Source organism: Anopheles aquasalis, chromosome 3, assembly GCF_943734665.1.
Source record: "Anopheles aquasalis chromosome 3, idAnoAquaMG_Q_19, whole genome shotgun sequence".
Classification (NCBI taxonomy): Eukaryota; Metazoa; Arthropoda; class Insecta; order Diptera; family Culicidae; genus Anopheles; species Anopheles aquasalis.
The window spans coordinates 25,829,096-25,846,413 of record NC_064878.1 but is presented as its reverse complement, the minus strand read 5'-3'; the positions used below and the strand labels follow the sequence as shown (position 1 = coordinate 25,846,413).

Genomic DNA, 17,318 nt, shown 5'->3' with positions numbered 1-17,318 from the left:
TTGGTTTAACCCTTTTCGCTCGCGGTTCTTCGCATCAACAACAGCGTTTTCCAGTGTGTGCGTGTCCATATCGTCCCTCTCTTCGCGCTGAGCCGCTCGCGCACGCTCTTCTTGGTGGGAAGCGATCAGCGATTGTTTTGAGAAAATCTTTAACCCTCTTCAGGTAAATGTTGGCCATCAGGTGTGCAGCTTCCGTCGTGAACGAGTTTCACCGCATAAAAACCATTTTCATTTGTTTCTATCTCTTTGTTCTGCAGAAAGATTCATCGACCACGACACCACCAGAGGTCAATTAGTTCCTCTAGAAGCAATATTCCCCAGAACTGCGATAACGGAAGATCGAAAAGAAGCCAGTTCCTGTATCATTAAACAGCACAAAACGACGTTCAAGACATCGAAGACTCGGAATGAAATAATCGAGTCACCATTTCAACCAAATTGGTCTGAGACCTGCTAAGATTAAGAGAAGAAATGAGAGGAAACATCTTTTAAATAGATAAAAGAACGCTTTGTGCTTTTCTTCATCTGTACTGTTCTTTGATTTTGGGGGTCCATAAAATATGCTTTTATGTTTGTGAAGACGCGCGATAAGAAACAAACGCCCGTCGTGTCAACAATGGTGGTAACGAAGCGAGTAAAGAAATGTGGGGACTGCTCCCCTTAAAAAAGAGACAGCTTAATTGCCGGATTGGATAGAATCATTCAACCATTTCTCGTGCGTGCATAATCGATTAATTAAACCAAAATCAATATTGTTGAAAAGGCCAAAAACCGAAAATCCAACTCCATCCCAACCCGGGCGCTGTTGTAAACGGTGCCCAAATGAAATCCCGCCCAAACAAAGCTGATGAGGCGGTTTGACAGTTCGCTTGAATCGAGTTTGCCTTGGAACATGCAAACACGCAAGTTTGCGGAGAAAAAAGGCCAAATCATTCATCGAAACGAGACGCTGCAATTCGCGAAACTAACCCGTGGCCGTTGCTGATTGTAGAACCATCGCAGCAACCGGTGATAAGTGCATCCGGAAATGTAGCTGCGCCGGGCGGAACGTTAGTGGAGTGCGTTCTTGGGCTGTGAGGACTGTGGCCGGGTGGACATGCATGGCGGCGTGGTGGCATGTTGTGGGAAAGAGATGGTTGCTGAGAAGAGGAAGTTCGAATGAGCGCCGCCATTTTTTCGACCTGCCTACCATGGAATGTGCTAAGCAGTGTTGGCTTGCGGTGATGCAGAGCAACGGTAGATGACGCAGTTCAATGGGATTAGAAGGTAAGTTTGCAAAACTGCAGTGCAAGGTAAACTGGAATGAAGTATTTAAGCAAGTAGAGTCAAATGAAGTTGTAGGATAATGTTCAGTCTGACCCGGTGTTGCCTAACCTCCTCTTCGCCAGAAGGGCGCGCGCGGTGGGGCGCTAGCACCTGGTGGGTGCGGTTGGTAACACTGCATCCAGTGCTGCCATCTTGCCGAAGAGACTTGTCATGCGCAGCAACCGAAAACCGGAAATGGTTAACCTAGGAGAGATTTTCGGTTTTTTCCCTCTATGTTCCATGCGGTTCCATAAGTTTCATGTTGCGATTGTTGGTTCACTTCCGATGCGCTTGCCTTTCGAGGTGCGCCTGCAGCCAACCGTTGTTTGGCAGCACTACTAGGGCGGGATGATCACTTGTTCAGGTGTGCTGGGTGAAAAACAAAATGGCGGCCGATGACGGAACAAGCTCAAGGGGACGCAGTGTCAAAAATTTTCACTCCTGTTCTAGCCTTTGCAGTGTGAGGTAGTGCTTTCGAGGTTGTGAAATAACGCCAAATCGCACGGTTTTCGGTGATGTGATATTTGTAGTTTGAGCAGTGTTTTCCTTTTTCGAGTAATATTAAAGTGCACAGTTTTCCGATGTGAGGTGTAAGTACCCTATTGGATCACCAAAATCATGTTCTTTGTCTTCCTTCTTTTATTATCATCATAAATGTAAAATCAAATTCATAACTTTTGTTTACCAGAAAAAAACAACTTCATCACTGATTGTCCAAACTTTTTCACGCATCCTACACAGTCGAAAAAGGAACGGAACCAGAGATGACTTTACCGGACGAAAGTGCGCACAACCAGCAAGGTGTACTTTGATGAAAATTGCTTGTAGAGCGCGGGGTGCTTTTCCCTTTTCACGGAAACGCACGCTGGTATGGGTGTGTGAGATCAACTCCGCCTGGAATCGCTGGTGGTGGTGAAGCATCTCGAGCAAATGGCGCATCAGCGGACTACAGCACGGATCATGTTTTGCCTTTTCCTCCCGCATCCCCTTGTCACGCACCACAGTGCGTGCGTGCGGGAGTTGTTCTGGAGCACAGCTTTTTGTTGCCGGTGGCGAACGTTGGAAACGAGCGAGAGGGGCTGTGTCGTCTGATGTCGCATCTCTGTCTCAAAAAACATTGTTAGGGGCGAATGCAAACCGTCGTGACAATAGGAGGCTTTGTTTGGGTGTGTGCACTGCTCTGGGACTGAGCATTAAGGAACGCGGAACAGAACTTTTCCTTCATAAATATGTTTCATGATGGAATTCGGTGATAGCGTTGATAGCTGGTAAACAAAGGGAAAGGCCACTGGATGCCCCGAGGCGATCACAAACGGTCAATCCATCAAATCGAGCCCTTTTCCGTCATCTCGAATCGAACAACTTTTTTCTTACATTTCACCTAACCATTCACAACACAGCAATGCCCACAAAGAGACCGACAGAGAGTTGGGTTTGCGATCGGAAGGGTCCGAGTTGGAGCCAAACATCTTATCTTGTTAGCGACACTCGCGCTTGGAAACTTTCCACCTTCGCTCCCCCGCAGCCTCGCACCACACGAATATAGACCACTGTTTGTTCAAGAGATTGCCAACTGGCCAAGCCGAAGAAGAAGCTCTCGACCACGGGATAGACATCCTGCGGCCAAGAATCGAGTTAATCGGCTCCGTTTGCAGCAACAAAACATCCGTGCGTTTCGGACAGAAAGTGACAGCGCGCGTGCGTGCGTCCGTGTGTGCGTGTGCCCGATTGTTGGTTCTGCTGTGTTTTGGGTCCCAGGTAGAGCGCCATCTGCTTTTACGGTCGCTGCCCTTCGCCTTCCACACGAGCCTCTGCCACAGTGACTATACTTTAATTACAATCGATTGAGATCTTCCTTTTGTTGGTGACGCTACGGAGACGGAGCTGTGACCTGTGCTACTCCTTTTACGGCGCTGCTGCGTGCTGCTGGTAGCTGTGTGTATCTTTTCGTGGGCCGCGGTTTCCCGGAATACCGGAGAGGAAGCTCACAGCATCGGAATGTATGGTTTTCGGGACGAAGTTTAGTTTTTCCTAAAAGTGTTATCCTTTTCGCCACTGATTATTGTTCCATTCAGCCTACTGCGAGAAATCGTTTCCATATTAGCTGAACTACACACAGACGCACACAATCTCACGATTCGCTGCATACGATATCCGGGTAATCGTCGAACGTAGTCGGAAGGTTTGTACCGATTCGTCGCCTGCTTGGACCATATTTTGTCGGCGTTGGTAGCCATTTTGAATTTTTCTTGAGTCAAGTTCGCCCACAGCGGGGCAACTGCAGTAGAGGCTGAATGAGAGAGATAGAGGTTAGGTCAAACGAAAATGTGCTTAAGCTGGCAGTACTGAACGAATAATTTTATATTAGACAAAGTTTTCATTATACTGTGCTGGCCAGAACATTCGCAAAGGAACGATTGGTAATGTGAAGTTAGAATATGGTGAGGTTCGAAGGAAGAAAAGAAAAGTCTAGAGATTATCGATTTCAGAGTTACATCACTACTAAGTTCAGCCACTAATTTACCGTTTCTGCGTACTTTTAGATCATGGCTTGCTGACGGAGCATCGAAAAAGCTGATGTCCAAATTGCCTCGCAACTGATGTGATTCCTTTCTTCGGGCTGGTTACTGTACGAGTTTGTTCCTGTTCAAAATGCAAACCAACTTGAAAAGCATGCATTTTTGATTCGTACACCACCATCGCTACACCCCAGCTGGTTCCTACAAAGTGTGGCGCAAGGCCGCGACCGCAATCCGAAAGTTTCAAGAGAAGATGAGAATTGGGCTCGGACTGGAGCAGATCCGAGCACGAAAACGCACGGACTGGACAGCTGCCACCTCGTCAGCCGGGGTAGCTCAACCATCCGTCACTAGTGATCATCATATCTTCTTGAACGATCATCCGTCGGAAGCCGGAGATCCGCGTTCGGGACAGACCGTACCGGCGCTGTTACGACATCGCCGTTTAATGTATAGACAGCCAGGTGGTTTCACCTCGCACGGTACCAAGTTGTTGAATAGGATTAGACGCAGGAAGCATCTCCTGCAAAGGGGGCGCATTGGTAGCAATCTGTCCGCACGGAGTGCCAGCCATCATCATCATCATCATCATCATCGTTCCGTGCGTACTGTGGCAGATTTCTTTCCGAAACGCCTGTTTAAGGGACCGAAGCTCGCCGGAAAGAAGAAGTGTTCGTTGAAGCGTTCGATTGAGAAGCAAACTGGTCCGCAGAAAGTGGATCAGGTGGAAAGTGTGGTTCCGGTGAGTGTCGAGGCCCGCGAAGAACCAGAAATAGTGTCAATCGATTCTAGTGATCAGTCGGGCGAAGAAAGTGAATCGGAGGACGTTCATCAAGAAGAACTGGGCGAAGAGCAGAAGGTAGAGTGTGAATCATCGGAAGTTGAAGGAGCTGTACAGGAGGAAAAGCAGAAGGAAGCGGTCAATCGAGCTACGTTAATCGGTGAATTGAAGAAGGACCTTAAAGAGTACTGTTCCGTGCGTTGGACGTTTCGACTTGTGCTTTCGATGTTGCAGGAACGATTGGAAGAGTTAGAACGTAGTGTCGATGAAACGAATGATGGCGCGGATGTGGATCAATCTAATTCGCGTGACAGTGCTGCAGAGGCAACCAATCAACAAGCAACAACGTCATCAGCAGCAGCACCTGCCTCGGCCGACACTACCACCACCGGTGAAGTAGATCTCAGTGTAATTTCAAACCAAAAAGAATTAAAGGAAGAGCATGTAGAACGCAATGCTCTTGAATCGTCGCCCTCCCCTGGAGAGGCACTAGACGACCCACAAGGTTATTCCTCACCAAAGGCCACACCAGACGGTGGGGCTGCCAGTGAACAGAAAAGAAAGTCTGGATACACCCCGCTAAAGACCTCCAAAACGGACATCCTCGATCCGACGTACACCTGCGAAATCCAGCTGGAACCGCTCGAGGAACGCAAAGCGTCATTCGTCGATTCGTTGCTTGACAAGTTCAACCTTCCACCGCCAACTATGCCGCTCACGAATGGCTTTGGAGGGGATGGAGGAGACGATGGGATGGGCGAGCAATCGCAGCAATCGCGGCGCTGTCTGCGCGATCGCACCAAGATTGCCGCTCGTCCACGGTACATTGAAATACCGGAGGAACCGCGGCGCGTACGCGTTTCGAAGGTGTTCGGTAAGCTGCACAAAAGTCTTAATCTCGATCTAGATAGTACCAACTCGAACTCGTCCACCGAGTTCTATGGGTTCGATGAGGGTGAGGTGGTAAAGCTGGACAAACCGAGCCTGCCGGGTTTGCTGCCGACGCCGATCGTGAAGAAATCACAACCGTACGCACCATTTCTTGCCTACGGTACGCCCATTAGCGATAAGGAGGAGGATAGCCGTTGTGCCTCGCCAAGTTCCACCGTTACCATTCGCAGTGATTTGTTGCGTGAAAATGGGCTCCTGTCTTATGGATCGCATCCACCGCGGTTACAGTGTCCGCTCCGGCCGAGCGACATGATTCGACCGCGTACCGTCGCCCAGAAGCGCATTCTGCTGGAGCATTTGAGCGACGTGCGCTACCCGATGATCGACAACGAGTCCAAGATTTATCGGTTTCTAATGATGAAAACGAGGAACCAGGATGAACAGCTAGATTTCGAGCGGATGAAGGAACTGCAGGATCAACCGATACCGTTCACACGTGGCACGTGGCGTGCACTGTCGTGGTTACGCACCGAGAAGGATCGTTACAACTTTCAGGCCATCTGTATCGATGGCCGCTGGACGAAACTGATGGGATGTCGGGGCAATCACCCGAACAAGCTGCTGATGCGGAAGAAGGTGTACTCAGGCGTCGTGAAATCGTCGGGTGGACGGAGGATCCATTATATCAACAATTGCCGCTGCCCGGCCCACTTCCCCCCCGGGGTTACCGTTGATCTGTCGCCAATGGAGCCACCGAAGAGCGGGGCCGCTATCTTCTGTGCCTCCAAGAAGCAAGCGGACGATTCTGACGAGCGAAAGATGCCCAGCGGACGACCGAAGCTGCTACCGGATCGTTCGCAGGAATATCAAAATTATCGATCGTTCCCAGACACTAAACCGGGACCGCTGTCATCGAAACGCTTGCCACCGTCAGCGTTCGAGCAGGATCCGTACCTGGGGCCGCTGGAAATCTTTGAAATGCCCACGGTCGAACTGGAGGTGTTCCCGAAAATCGATCGTCCGCTCGATGGGATCATCAAGCCGTACTTAAAGATGATTCTGCCGTACAGTGGCATCACGGAGAACTGGGCACGGTTTGCCGTGTCTACGCTGCGCTCGACGCGCGGTAGTGACGTGCTGCCGGGAGAGGATGGTGAGCGATCGTTCATCTTTCAGCTACCGTACGCCAACGACGAGCGCCGGTTGCTCATCCGTCGGAGGCTGATCACGCGCCCCGGCGAGGCCACCGTTGTGCGTACCAGCGGACGCGGTGGTTTTGGTGCCGCTGATCTGGAACAATTCGAGCAACAGCTCGAACAGCGGCTAACCTTCCGTGAAGCGATCGATTGTGCGCTCGAGAAGGAAGACTCCGCGATAAAGACGGCACCGGTTGACGAGGACGAACGAATCTGTGCCGATGTGCTCAGTGAGCTGACCAACTCGGTGGCAATCACAATCGCCGAAGAGTTATTTGTAACCGATGATCCTGATCTGGATTATAGGGAGGAGGAGCCTGATGCAAAACCACTTTTGCCCGAACAGAAAAAAGATAACGCCGGCGAAGATGATAAAAAGATGGCAATCGATTCAAAGGGTACGCTACCACCAACCAAAGCAGTTACCGATTCCGTTGCCACTGAAAAACCTGCGCCAGAATGTAGCAAACCTGCGACCAAATCGAAACTGCTGTAAGTACAGGACCGTGCGGGATCGCACTATATGCACAAACATATTTTAATTCTATTCTATCTTCCTTCTCTTTTAATAGGCGCGAAATGAAACGTCTGAATGCGACCATCATCCAAAGTCCTAGCCAGCCGGCCCTCGGTGGAACCGGCGGTCGTGATTCATCGGCGACCGATCCATCGGCAAAGTCTGTCCATCGGCCATGTGATCCAGTGTACTGTGCCAAGGGATGTATCTGTGATGTGCTGGGAGGGTCCATGTCGGCCCAAGCCACCGTCAGTGAGTCGCGCACCAGCCACTGTCAGCGCATCGAATGCGTGCTAGGGTGTGTTTGTGGTTACGAGCAGAAAATGGTCAATCACACGCATGAAGTAAAGGTAAGGATGCATAAGATTGGCAAGAAACCAACAGAGCACACTCCTCTTCTGTTGCGGTCAGATTAATAACCGCATATTGTTCATCTATCGCCGGTACAGATTAAACGTAGTAGCGAAGGAGGAGGGGAGCAGGAACGATCGTCACTGACCAGTGCCGACGTGAAGTATCTGCGCGAGAAGGCAACGGCTCGGCTGGCCAAGGAGGAACGTGAATTCACGCCGACCGTCATCCTCACCGACAATGCAACGGTGCTGGTGCGCAACACCGAATCCGAGACGCGCCGGCAGAAGAAGAAACCGAAAAAGTACGACGATTACTATAATGAAAACAGCATGCAGAAGCTACTGAGTGGTCGGTTTGGGTTTGAGGACTGCGTACCGGCCACACCACCACAGCTACCATCGGAAGAAATGGCTCTGCAGGTGAAACCGCTATCGCTTCCCGATCGGATGAGACATGCGCACGTAATCCTGTACAATTTGAGCGCGCTCACCGCTCTCGAACCGTGGTGTATGGTGCATCAGCTATACCGCTGCTACTGCGGTGGTACTGCAACCCAGGGTAAACCGTTCAGTTTTCTCGAGGAAAACTGCGTCGAGCAAACGTCTTGGGAGTCGTCGTCTCCGTCGACAACAGCGACGAATAGCCCATCCAGTAGCGGTAATAACAACACCACGAGCGTTGCTGGCAGAATGAGCAAAATGATGATAACGAACGGTAGCAGTAATCTGTTGTTGGAACCCAAGAAAGAGGTAGACAGTGGTAACGCCGCCAGTTTGCCTTACCTTGCACCGTTACCCCGCAAGCGATTGTATTCTTTTGAAAAAATTTCTCCCGAAACTGCACCTCCCAGACGTCCCGGGCGCCCCCCTCACACTTCGATATGCTCTTCCGGTGGATCTGCCAGGAAGCGCGAAAGCTCGGAAGAATCGTACAAACCTCCGGGGGAGCGAAGGGTGAAGCGTAGGCAGAAAGCAAATACCACGACTACCGCCACCACTGAGTCCCTTCCTACTCCTAATGGTGTTGGCATTGAAAATGGTCCCCGGCGTAAAGGCATCATGCGACGTCGCTTCTCGACCGGTGACTGGATAAGGCCACGGCAACTCCGCAAAATGATGGAAGAGCAACAGCAGCAGCAGCAGCATGCCGATGCGCAATACAAAATAGTTGCCCGCCCTGCACCGAAGGCTGGCATTTCGAACATCGTGCTGAAGCGCATTCCGCAAGAGGAATCACCGCCCAAACCGGTGGCATCTCCTCCGAAGCGATTAACCAACGGAATTGCTAACCGTGACGCTGAGGAGCCGGTGAGAAGCCCCATCAAACCTTCTCCACCGGTCTCGCAGACAGCGCAAATCGTGATGTGTGAGTCCTCGGAGGACGAGCACCTACCCGTGGTGGAGGGACGCCGCAAACAGAAGTTTACTTCCTCCAAGGCGCATGCTATCCGCCGGACTTCGGTACCGAGCAGCAGCAGCAGCAGCAGCAGCAGCAGTAGCAACAGCCTGAAGAATCGGACTACCAGTGTTACTAGTAGTCCTAGTGCTTCTTCAACTAATGCTACAACTTCTAAAACTATTGCTACTACTTCCCCTAGTTCTACGAATACTACTGATAGCACCGCTACTAAAAGTCCTACCAGCGAGCTTGCTCCAACGTTAGTGGTTACGCAGCGTCAGCTACGCGAGCTCATCGAGCGAGAGAAAGCCTACCCATCACCCGTGCGCACAGGGCAGCGACGGTTGCAGAACGTGCATCTAGTGGATCCGAACCATAGCTATGACCTACTACGCACGCCGACAATGCGACTGGTGATCTGCGGCTTCAAAAAGGCATTCGTCGATGTACGCATGCTACGCCGTCCGGGCGTGTTGGACAATTTGGTTTCACACTCCAGTGCCATGGTGTACATCGTGAAGATACCCATCAACACCATTCCCAGTGCGTGCCCAGGTGACGTGGTAATGAAATCTGGTTGCGCCGTGCCGCCCGTTGCCAATGCCAGTCGAGGACGACCGTCGCTGATGCCACCGGCCACAGTAGGGCGTATTCTCGATCGTCGTCATTCCATTGCGCACGTTCGAACACCCAGCGGTATACCTTGCCAGCCGCAGCAGCAGCAGCAGCAACAGCTCTATTCGGCAGCATCATCAGCGTCAAGACACGATGTCAACCAGCAACGTAACGGGCCACATGAAGTCAATGATGATGATGATGATGATGACGATGAGAACTCGGGTGACGGAATAACACCACCCAAACAGGCGCAGATCTTATCGTTGATGCGCCACGTCTCGACGCTACTGTCTCGCGACACGCCCTGCCTCAGCCAGGTAAAGGCGGGCATTCTGCACATCTGCCGCTGGACGGCGCTGACAAATGCGTTCGCCATTGGCCAAGCCGACGTAATTGATGTGACATACAATGATGGCAACAGGCAGACACTGATCTGGATTAACCGGCGACACAATGCGCCGCTGCTGGTGCGCAACTACAAGTCGTACACTAGCGCCCGGCATCTCTGGCAGCTCCACAGTCAGTGCGACTTGGTGAAATATCAGGCCAACTTACAATCATCAGTACTGCACCGCATGGTCATCTCCAGCCTTGATAGTCCGGAAAGCAATCGGCACCTTGGGCTTATACTGTACGGTGGCTTACACTACTGGCTCTTCTGTGGGTTCATCAAAACACCGAAAGATCGCCAATCCCTACCCTTAGCAGCAATGAAAGCAGCACTTCCAATTAAGGAGCTAACGGCGTTCAACTCCGTAAAGAGTTCGATGAACAAAAGTCACAGTCCTGCTGATACGTGTTACGAACGTTCCCAGGAGGAGTCGCAGATTGAACCCGAACCATCCAACCATCGCTCACCCGTTCCGCCTTCATCGACCACCACTGGTGGTGGCGGCATGCCTAAGCTCCGTGTCATCCCGACCAGTAGCTTACTCGAGAAAAATACCGGTACCACAATGCGGCCGTCAACTGCGGCATCTATCCAGGGTACGAAAAGTGCAAAACTACCGCTGAATCGTTCGTCAAACATCGACATCGCACCCGCATGCCCGAGTACTGATGGATCCGTGCAGGATCGGAGCAGGCATTGCCGCTGGATCAAGTTACACATAGTCGACGATTTCACCGACATGTACATTCCCGCGTGGAGATATTGCATCCAGTATAGCCAGCTGATGGAGGCGATCCAGCATGCCAACCGGCACCGGGCTGTGCGCTGTCTAGAGTTTACGCTATCGACGGAGCACCCCGTGTCGCGTACCGTAAACCGACGACCACGGACACTGCCGTGCATCTATGCCGCACCCTATCAGGACAACAGCATCTACATCGGCCCGTTCCACATTTCTCAAACGCAGGTCGACATCATGCTGTGCGTTGCCAGCGATGGGTTGCTGTATACGCGGGAAGAGCACGAGCGCCAGAAAGGTATTGTAATCCCCGACGGTGCGAATCGTACCCGTGGACTGTGGATTGAGATGCCACCGGAAGCGATGGATCTGCTGCAGCGCCAGCTCGATCGTACGAGATTAAGGCGCAACGGTGAAACAGTGCCAAGGTCGAAAGCGTCAACCTGCTACATCACTCCCGCTATGACCTATTCGTTCCACAGGAAACCTCCCACAATCATCGGGTCACCCGTTGGCACCGCAGAGCCGGTACGTTCTGAACCGAACGGCGGTGCTGGGACAACAGATGGTATCGATACACACGTTGGCACCGCAGAGCCGGTACGTTCTAAAGCGAACGGCGGTGCTGGGACAACAGATGGTATCGATACACACGTTGGCACCGCAGAGCCGGTACGTTCTAAAGCGAACGGCGGTGCTGGGACAACAGATGCGGCAAAAGCCGCAACAACGAGCCAGCGGTCGCTGTTGAAACGGAGCCAACCAGTCGTTACCGATACTGCCGCCACCACGAAGCCGCCTGCAGCAGAACCTGGTGCGGTGGCTGAGTGTAAACCAACGATCATTCGTAAGCCCCCCATTCCAGCTACTGTCCGCCGCGTAGCGCTAGCGCCGTCGGCTGTGGATCGTCCTACTGTGGTGCATCATATACCGCCGAAGAAGTTGCGCGTTGACGACAATGGCAACCGTGACGACGACGATGATGATGAGGAGATCGAAAAGGATGGTGACGATTATGAGAGGAGGAAAAACAGTGACATCGAACAGCAGCAGTGCTCATCCTCCGGTTCCGTGTCCGCTGCAGCATCGTTGAAGGAAGCTAGATCCGGTGAACCTGATTCAGGTTCTGACGGTTCTTTGATTGCGCCTGTGAAAAATGACGACACCGATCGGTTGGCCCAGTTACTGGAACAAACGATGCAGTACACGGAACAGGAACAGCGCAAGGTGGAACACTTGATCAAGTCCAGCCGGCCCAAACCTGAGGAAAAAGTAACTGCTACCACGGAAACATCAGTTACACCACCAACAGAAGGAACAGCACCGGCACCAGTACTAGCAGTAGCCAAAAGTGGACAAGATGGAACAATCGTCGTTCCACCAACGATGAACCGGAAGCGTAAATCGGTTGATGTGATGAGTGGCAGCGGTGGTGGTGATGGTGGTGTTGAAAAACAGCAACCGCAGCAGTCACGGAAGCTTGATGTGCCCATCCAAGCGAAATTTATACGTATCTCCGATGCAACTCACATCACGACGAAGGAGATTCGTAGTCCGATTTCGATTGTCTCTACTGCTACTGCTGGAGCTCCTAGCAGAACCGTCACGCTCCGTCTGAACACGAATGGTTTTTCAAAAGTGTCGTTAGCACCTGTCACTCCTGATGCTCCTATCACGAGCCCCGTTATGAGTGGGCTACAGAGGACGGATGCACCTTCAAGAGTATCCTTACCGCTGCCCATCGTACCGGCATCGAGTGCAGTGGGTGTTGTGCAGGCGGTAGCGAAACCACCGGCCACGGAACCACGCATGCAACCGACCACGCAACCACAACTGGCTACTAAGCCTTCGGGTTCCGAAGCGCAACTTCTCAGACAGATGCCAATGGTTCGACGTAACTCGGTGGTGACTATGGCCGATTTTAAAAAGTACACCGGAAAGTATAAAATTATCATTCCACCCAAGCCGACGAGCGATGCACCTGCTACGGCTGGCCAACCCAATCCAAATGCCATAACTGGCAAGATACAGATCCAGCCGACCGAAAGCAGTTCAAAGATTCAGTCGCCTGCCGAAGGCACCAGCACACCACGAGCTTCTACTGCTGCCAGTCTAGAGGCGAAGAGCGCTAGCCTGGCGGTTGGCCAAACTGTAAGCAGCGGCCAAGAGGTAAACAAAAAGAATGAACCAGCAGCCCCTCGCCAGCATGCGGTTGTAGGTCCATCGTCATCCTCAGCACCATCAACATCAACGAGAGCATCGGTACCGGCGGTTCGCAATAGAAAGCGACCTGCGAGCAATGCCACCGCTAGAGCAACTGTTGAAGATGCGACGAATGTTGCCACTAGCTCGTCGTCGTCCAGTACCGCAAAGAGGTCCCAGCCTGGTGTGCGAGGAGTAATGTCCAGCAACTCCGCACTGTCCAGTATACTGCCGGAGACGGAGGCAACAATGCTAAGCAATTTGCACAAGAAGGGTGTCCTTGTGTCTAACATACCCAACCTGGGCATGGTAGAGGTAGTGCGAATGCAAATCGAGGGGCAATTAATTCTGCGACTGCCCGAGCTCACCTCTCAGAAGCGGTCCGTTGTCGTACCGAACATGGAGTGTGCTGTCAAAGTGCTGAATGAGTGAGTAATTTGTTCGCCAGACCCACCCCCTCCTATCGTTTGATTACGATTGCCACCTTTCACTAACCTCTGACTTAATGCGGATCACTCCAATTCTTCCTTCGCCAGGTTCATTCAACTAAACACCTATGCCTTCCTGCCGAGCAATCTGAAGATCATTTGGACGTTCCATGGGAACGTGTACCCGGTGTTCGACTCGAAAAAGCTTCGTAGCATCATCAACCAACGATGTGTAAGTGTTTCTTCAACGTTCAACGCCTACGCTACCTACTAGTGTCATGTCATGACAAACCTTCGAACCCATCATCATACCGCAGGTTATTACCAAATACGGCATAGTGGATTTCTCTGCCAAGGGAAAACTCGAAGAATTTGAAAGTGCCATAGCGCGGAAGGATCCGAATTTGTTGCATCAGGTGCTGGCGCTACGGTTGACCATGCTCTGCTATCCAAAGGTAACGTACGAAAAGCACAAGGACAGCTGGAGCCAAGGTCAGGTCGTAACAAGGGTAAGCAAATGTGTTCTGCCAGCGGATTGCGATAAAGCTCGCTCTCTTGGGTTCCGTTTCTTATACCATCCTTTTCCCTTTGCTCCCTTTGCACTGTTTTCTCCGGTAGGCGACGGAAATCATCGGCACATTGACACAATCCGCCAAAGCCAAGCTGCAGGAAAAGGCGTTCTACAAGAATCTGGTGGAAGAAAATAAGCTTAAGCTAGCACAGTTATCCAAAAGATACCCAAAAGCGGCAAAACAATCCACCATCGACATGGAATCAGTGGTCGTCATCGATGATGATGATGATGATGACGAGGATGGTAATGGTGGCAATTAAAATGTGACCATTACAACAGCTTCCCGACTTACAGACCACTGCTGCGCTGGAATGGCACTATTGTAAAGACGCTTTGAGGCAAGGTATCGTACAATCCCGCAGGAAGCGATAACGCGAAAAGTGAAAAGAGCATTGCTGAGATTGTGATGTAAAGAGAAATGACAACAGGAAATATACGGAAACAATTAATCCTAAGCAATGTTGTTTTACATGCGCCACAACCTGGCTGTGAAAGAATGTTTCGCCGACAGCGTTTAACTGAAAACGCCTATCTCTACCCCGTCGCCAATAATACCGGGATTATTCTTCTCCTGCGGCCGCCATTTCCGCGGAAAGGATGCAATTTGGTTCTAATTCAGAGGCTGCTTTGCCATAGCTTGCAGTTCCAGCTCATCGTTGGTGAACGACAGAAGTAAATTGGCGCCAACTAAGCAAAATTTACAAGCCGTTCGCTGTTTCAGGATAATGAATTTAAGTTCCTCCCAAACGATGGCCGTATCCATACACCCACACGCTGTCAGATTTGTTTACGATCCCTTCAATCCGGTTTCAAATAGAATCGCGGCTTCAGTGACTTATTATCGAAATGGCTCACTATTACGCACCGATTGTGTTCTATTTTGGTAGTTGCACTGAAAACTAGTATTTCTGAATGTTCGTACCCATTTCCAAAGCAACACAGAGCACTGCAACACATGTTTGCTGTTTGAAGTGCACGATTCGGCACTTTATACGCCGTCTTTGTTTGTGTTGTTTTGGCACCAAAGGACTCAAACAATATCCTGCGGTTCGGCACAGATTCTCGAACGAATTTTAACGCCCCCACAGGTCTCGCAATGTCCAAACGGTCATCTTCCAGCGTCTCTGTTGAAGTGCAATATTCTGCCGAAAACTACGAGCACGTTTGTCGGTTGTGCCTTTCGAATGAAGGACTTGTGCCACTCTTTACCAACGTCCGAGGACGCAACGCTTATTTCGTGCGGAAGGTCATAAAGCTAGCAACGGAACTACTCCATTTTAAGGTTTGCAAGCAGGAAACAATTGTTTGGCCGTTATTGTTAATACCTCTTGGTTGGATTCACCCATTACAGTTCACCATAAACGATGCGCTCCCGAACTTCCTCTGTACGCACTGCGAACGCACGCTGCTCGCCATTGCCAAATTTAAACAAAAGTGTGATGAGTCGATAGGTATTTTAAGGCAAGTTAACGAAACTGTTCAAAGTAGTAAAAACCAAAAGGAGAAATGCGAGTTGGAAGCAGGACGAAGAGAAGATCAACCCACGAAAGAGCGTCGGGAATGTATCGAAATCTTACGAAAGGTGAGTTAGCATCGGTTCATACGGTTAGCCCTCGACTAATGCTCCTTAATTTGTTTCAGCTGCCAGCTGCAATACAGGTAGGAAAGCCAAAACCACCTGCCGCACGAGAAGACCTGGAAGAAGTGTTGGACTCCGAAACAGCAGATTGGCATGCTCAGAACACGGACGACCACGACGACGAATTCACTGTCGACCCAGAGACCGCCCAGCTAAATGCAGATGAAATTGGTCTTGAAGAGAGTGAAGAACGGCTTCTGGAGACTGATGAGGAATCGCGGCCCGAGTGCGGCGATGAGTCGGACGAAAAGGCACCAAATAAATCGGCGAAAGAAAAAGCCGTATGCCCGGTGTGTGGTGCGATGGTGCACAACCTCACAACACACATGGCCTCGCACAGTAAGGTGCGGCCACACCAGTGCGACCAATGCCCGAAAAGTTTCACCACACGCTCCAAGCTGCAGACGCACATCAACAGTGTGCACCTGAGGCGCCGCGATTTCGAGTGCGACATTTGTGGAAAGGGTTTTCTGGAGAGAAACCATCTTAAGGGCCACATGCGCATACACACCGGCGAGCGGAAGTATCGGTGCGATCTGTGCCCGAAGACGTTCATGTTTGCCGGTACGCTCCGGTGCCATAAGCTGACGCACACGCAGGAGAAATCCCACGAGTGTCCGGTGTGTGGGAAGATGTTCCTGATGCGTACCACCCTCAACAAGCACGTGCGAGTGCACAGCGACGAGCGGCCGTATCAGTGCGACGTTTGTGACAAACAGTTTCGTACCAGTACGCACCTGGCGATACACCGGCGGAGCCATACGGGAGAAAAACCACTGACTTGTCGCATCTGTGGAATGGCCTTCGCTCATTATCCGACGCGCAGCGTGCATATGAAAACGAAGCATCCCGAGGAGCTGGTGCGTCTTAATTTAATCGATGAAAAGGGTCACTTGAAAGTTTGAGTAAGCTCGCGGATGGCCATGTATTCCAATGTTTGAAATGGAATACCGCATCCTTTCCGATAAAAATACCAGCGAAAGCTGGAAAACATGGCTCAGCTCCTGTTCCTTGGGGCGTCTAATCACAACGAATAGCAGCCTCAGTTCCTGAAAAGCATGAAAGGAGAAATGAAAACCAAAATATATATTCGATGCACACACAAAAGTTGATTTCAATTCTTAATTCACGCAATGACGATTCGATTCAGCAATGTCTGCCTGATGAGACGAAGGCAGGTCCATGTCAAGGAAGCTGAATCACAGCAAGGATACAGCCAAGCTAAAGAAATAAAATTTCCATTAAATGGCTACATTTTGAAAGGTAGCATTACCTCTGTATTGAGCTACCTCAAGTAACTCTAAACCGCAATAATTAATGGCTCGTTGCTGACAAATTAGCAGTTATAACGGAAGATGAAATTCGTCGACCATGTTGGCTACTTTGCAGCAAATCCTAGCAACACCAATGGTCCCAACCAAAAGCAATCAAAGCCCTTTTGTCTCACAAGACTATTTTTAAACACACTCAAAATAATTACTCAAGCAAATGGTTTATCAAAAATTGGGCACTCATTGCGCACTAGTTCGAGTTCTAGCGAATGATACGCGGAAATAAATGCCAATAACCCCGTGACCTTGCATTTAGTCACATAAAACCCATAAAACATTCCATTCGTTTTAATGGCACCCGAACAGAAGGCGATGGCGGCCTGGCGCCGGCCTCCTATGCTGTTCTACGAATCCAGTTCTAGGCAGGCCATGGCTGGCTAGTTTTAAGTTCCTGTTTGCACCAACCAATCGAAGTATGCTGTTGGAAGAGCCTGT

General features: G+C 50.8%; 2 protein-coding genes and 1 long non-coding RNA gene across 6 annotated transcripts; all 3 read left to right on the top strand.

Moving 5' to 3' along the window:
* The first annotated feature begins 85 nt into the window (after positions 1–85).
* Positions 86–524, top strand: LOC126577135 (uncharacterized). The gene is made up of 2 exons (XR_007608322.1): positions 86–163; positions 258–524. It is a non-coding gene; the product is annotated as an uncharacterized LOC126577135 (long non-coding RNA).
* Positions 525–902: 378 nt separating this feature from the next.
* Positions 903–14,362, top strand: LOC126578942 (uncharacterized). 4 transcript variants are annotated; one of them, XM_050242044.1, is made up of 7 exons: positions 903–1,266; positions 3,849–7,184; positions 7,265–7,559; positions 7,659–13,339; positions 13,448–13,571; positions 13,657–13,848; positions 13,958–14,362. In XM_050242044.1, exons 2-7 carry the CDS (start codon positions 4,078–4,080, stop codon positions 14,171–14,173), a joined length of 9,615 nt encoding a protein of 3,204 aa, XP_050098001.1. In that variant the 5' UTR covers positions 903–1,266; positions 3,849–4,077; the 3' UTR covers positions 14,174–14,362. The 4 variants fall into 4 exon arrangements, with proteins under 4 accessions (XP_050098001.1, XP_050098002.1, XP_050098003.1 ...); XM_050242045.1 differs by lacking the exon at positions 903–1,266 and adding an exon at positions 1,766–1,895; XM_050242046.1 differs by lacking the exon at positions 903–1,266 and adding an exon at positions 1,922–3,487.
* Positions 14,363–14,962: 600 nt separating this feature from the next.
* LOC126575213 (zinc finger protein 177) lies at positions 14,963–16,718 on the top strand. The gene is made up of 3 exons (XM_050235796.1): positions 14,963–15,195; positions 15,265–15,495; positions 15,555–16,718. Exons 1-3 carry the CDS (start codon positions 15,010–15,012, stop codon positions 16,455–16,457), a joined length of 1,320 nt encoding a protein of 439 aa, XP_050091753.1. The 5' UTR covers positions 14,963–15,009; the 3' UTR covers positions 16,458–16,718.
* Positions 16,719–17,318: the final 600 nt, after the last annotated feature.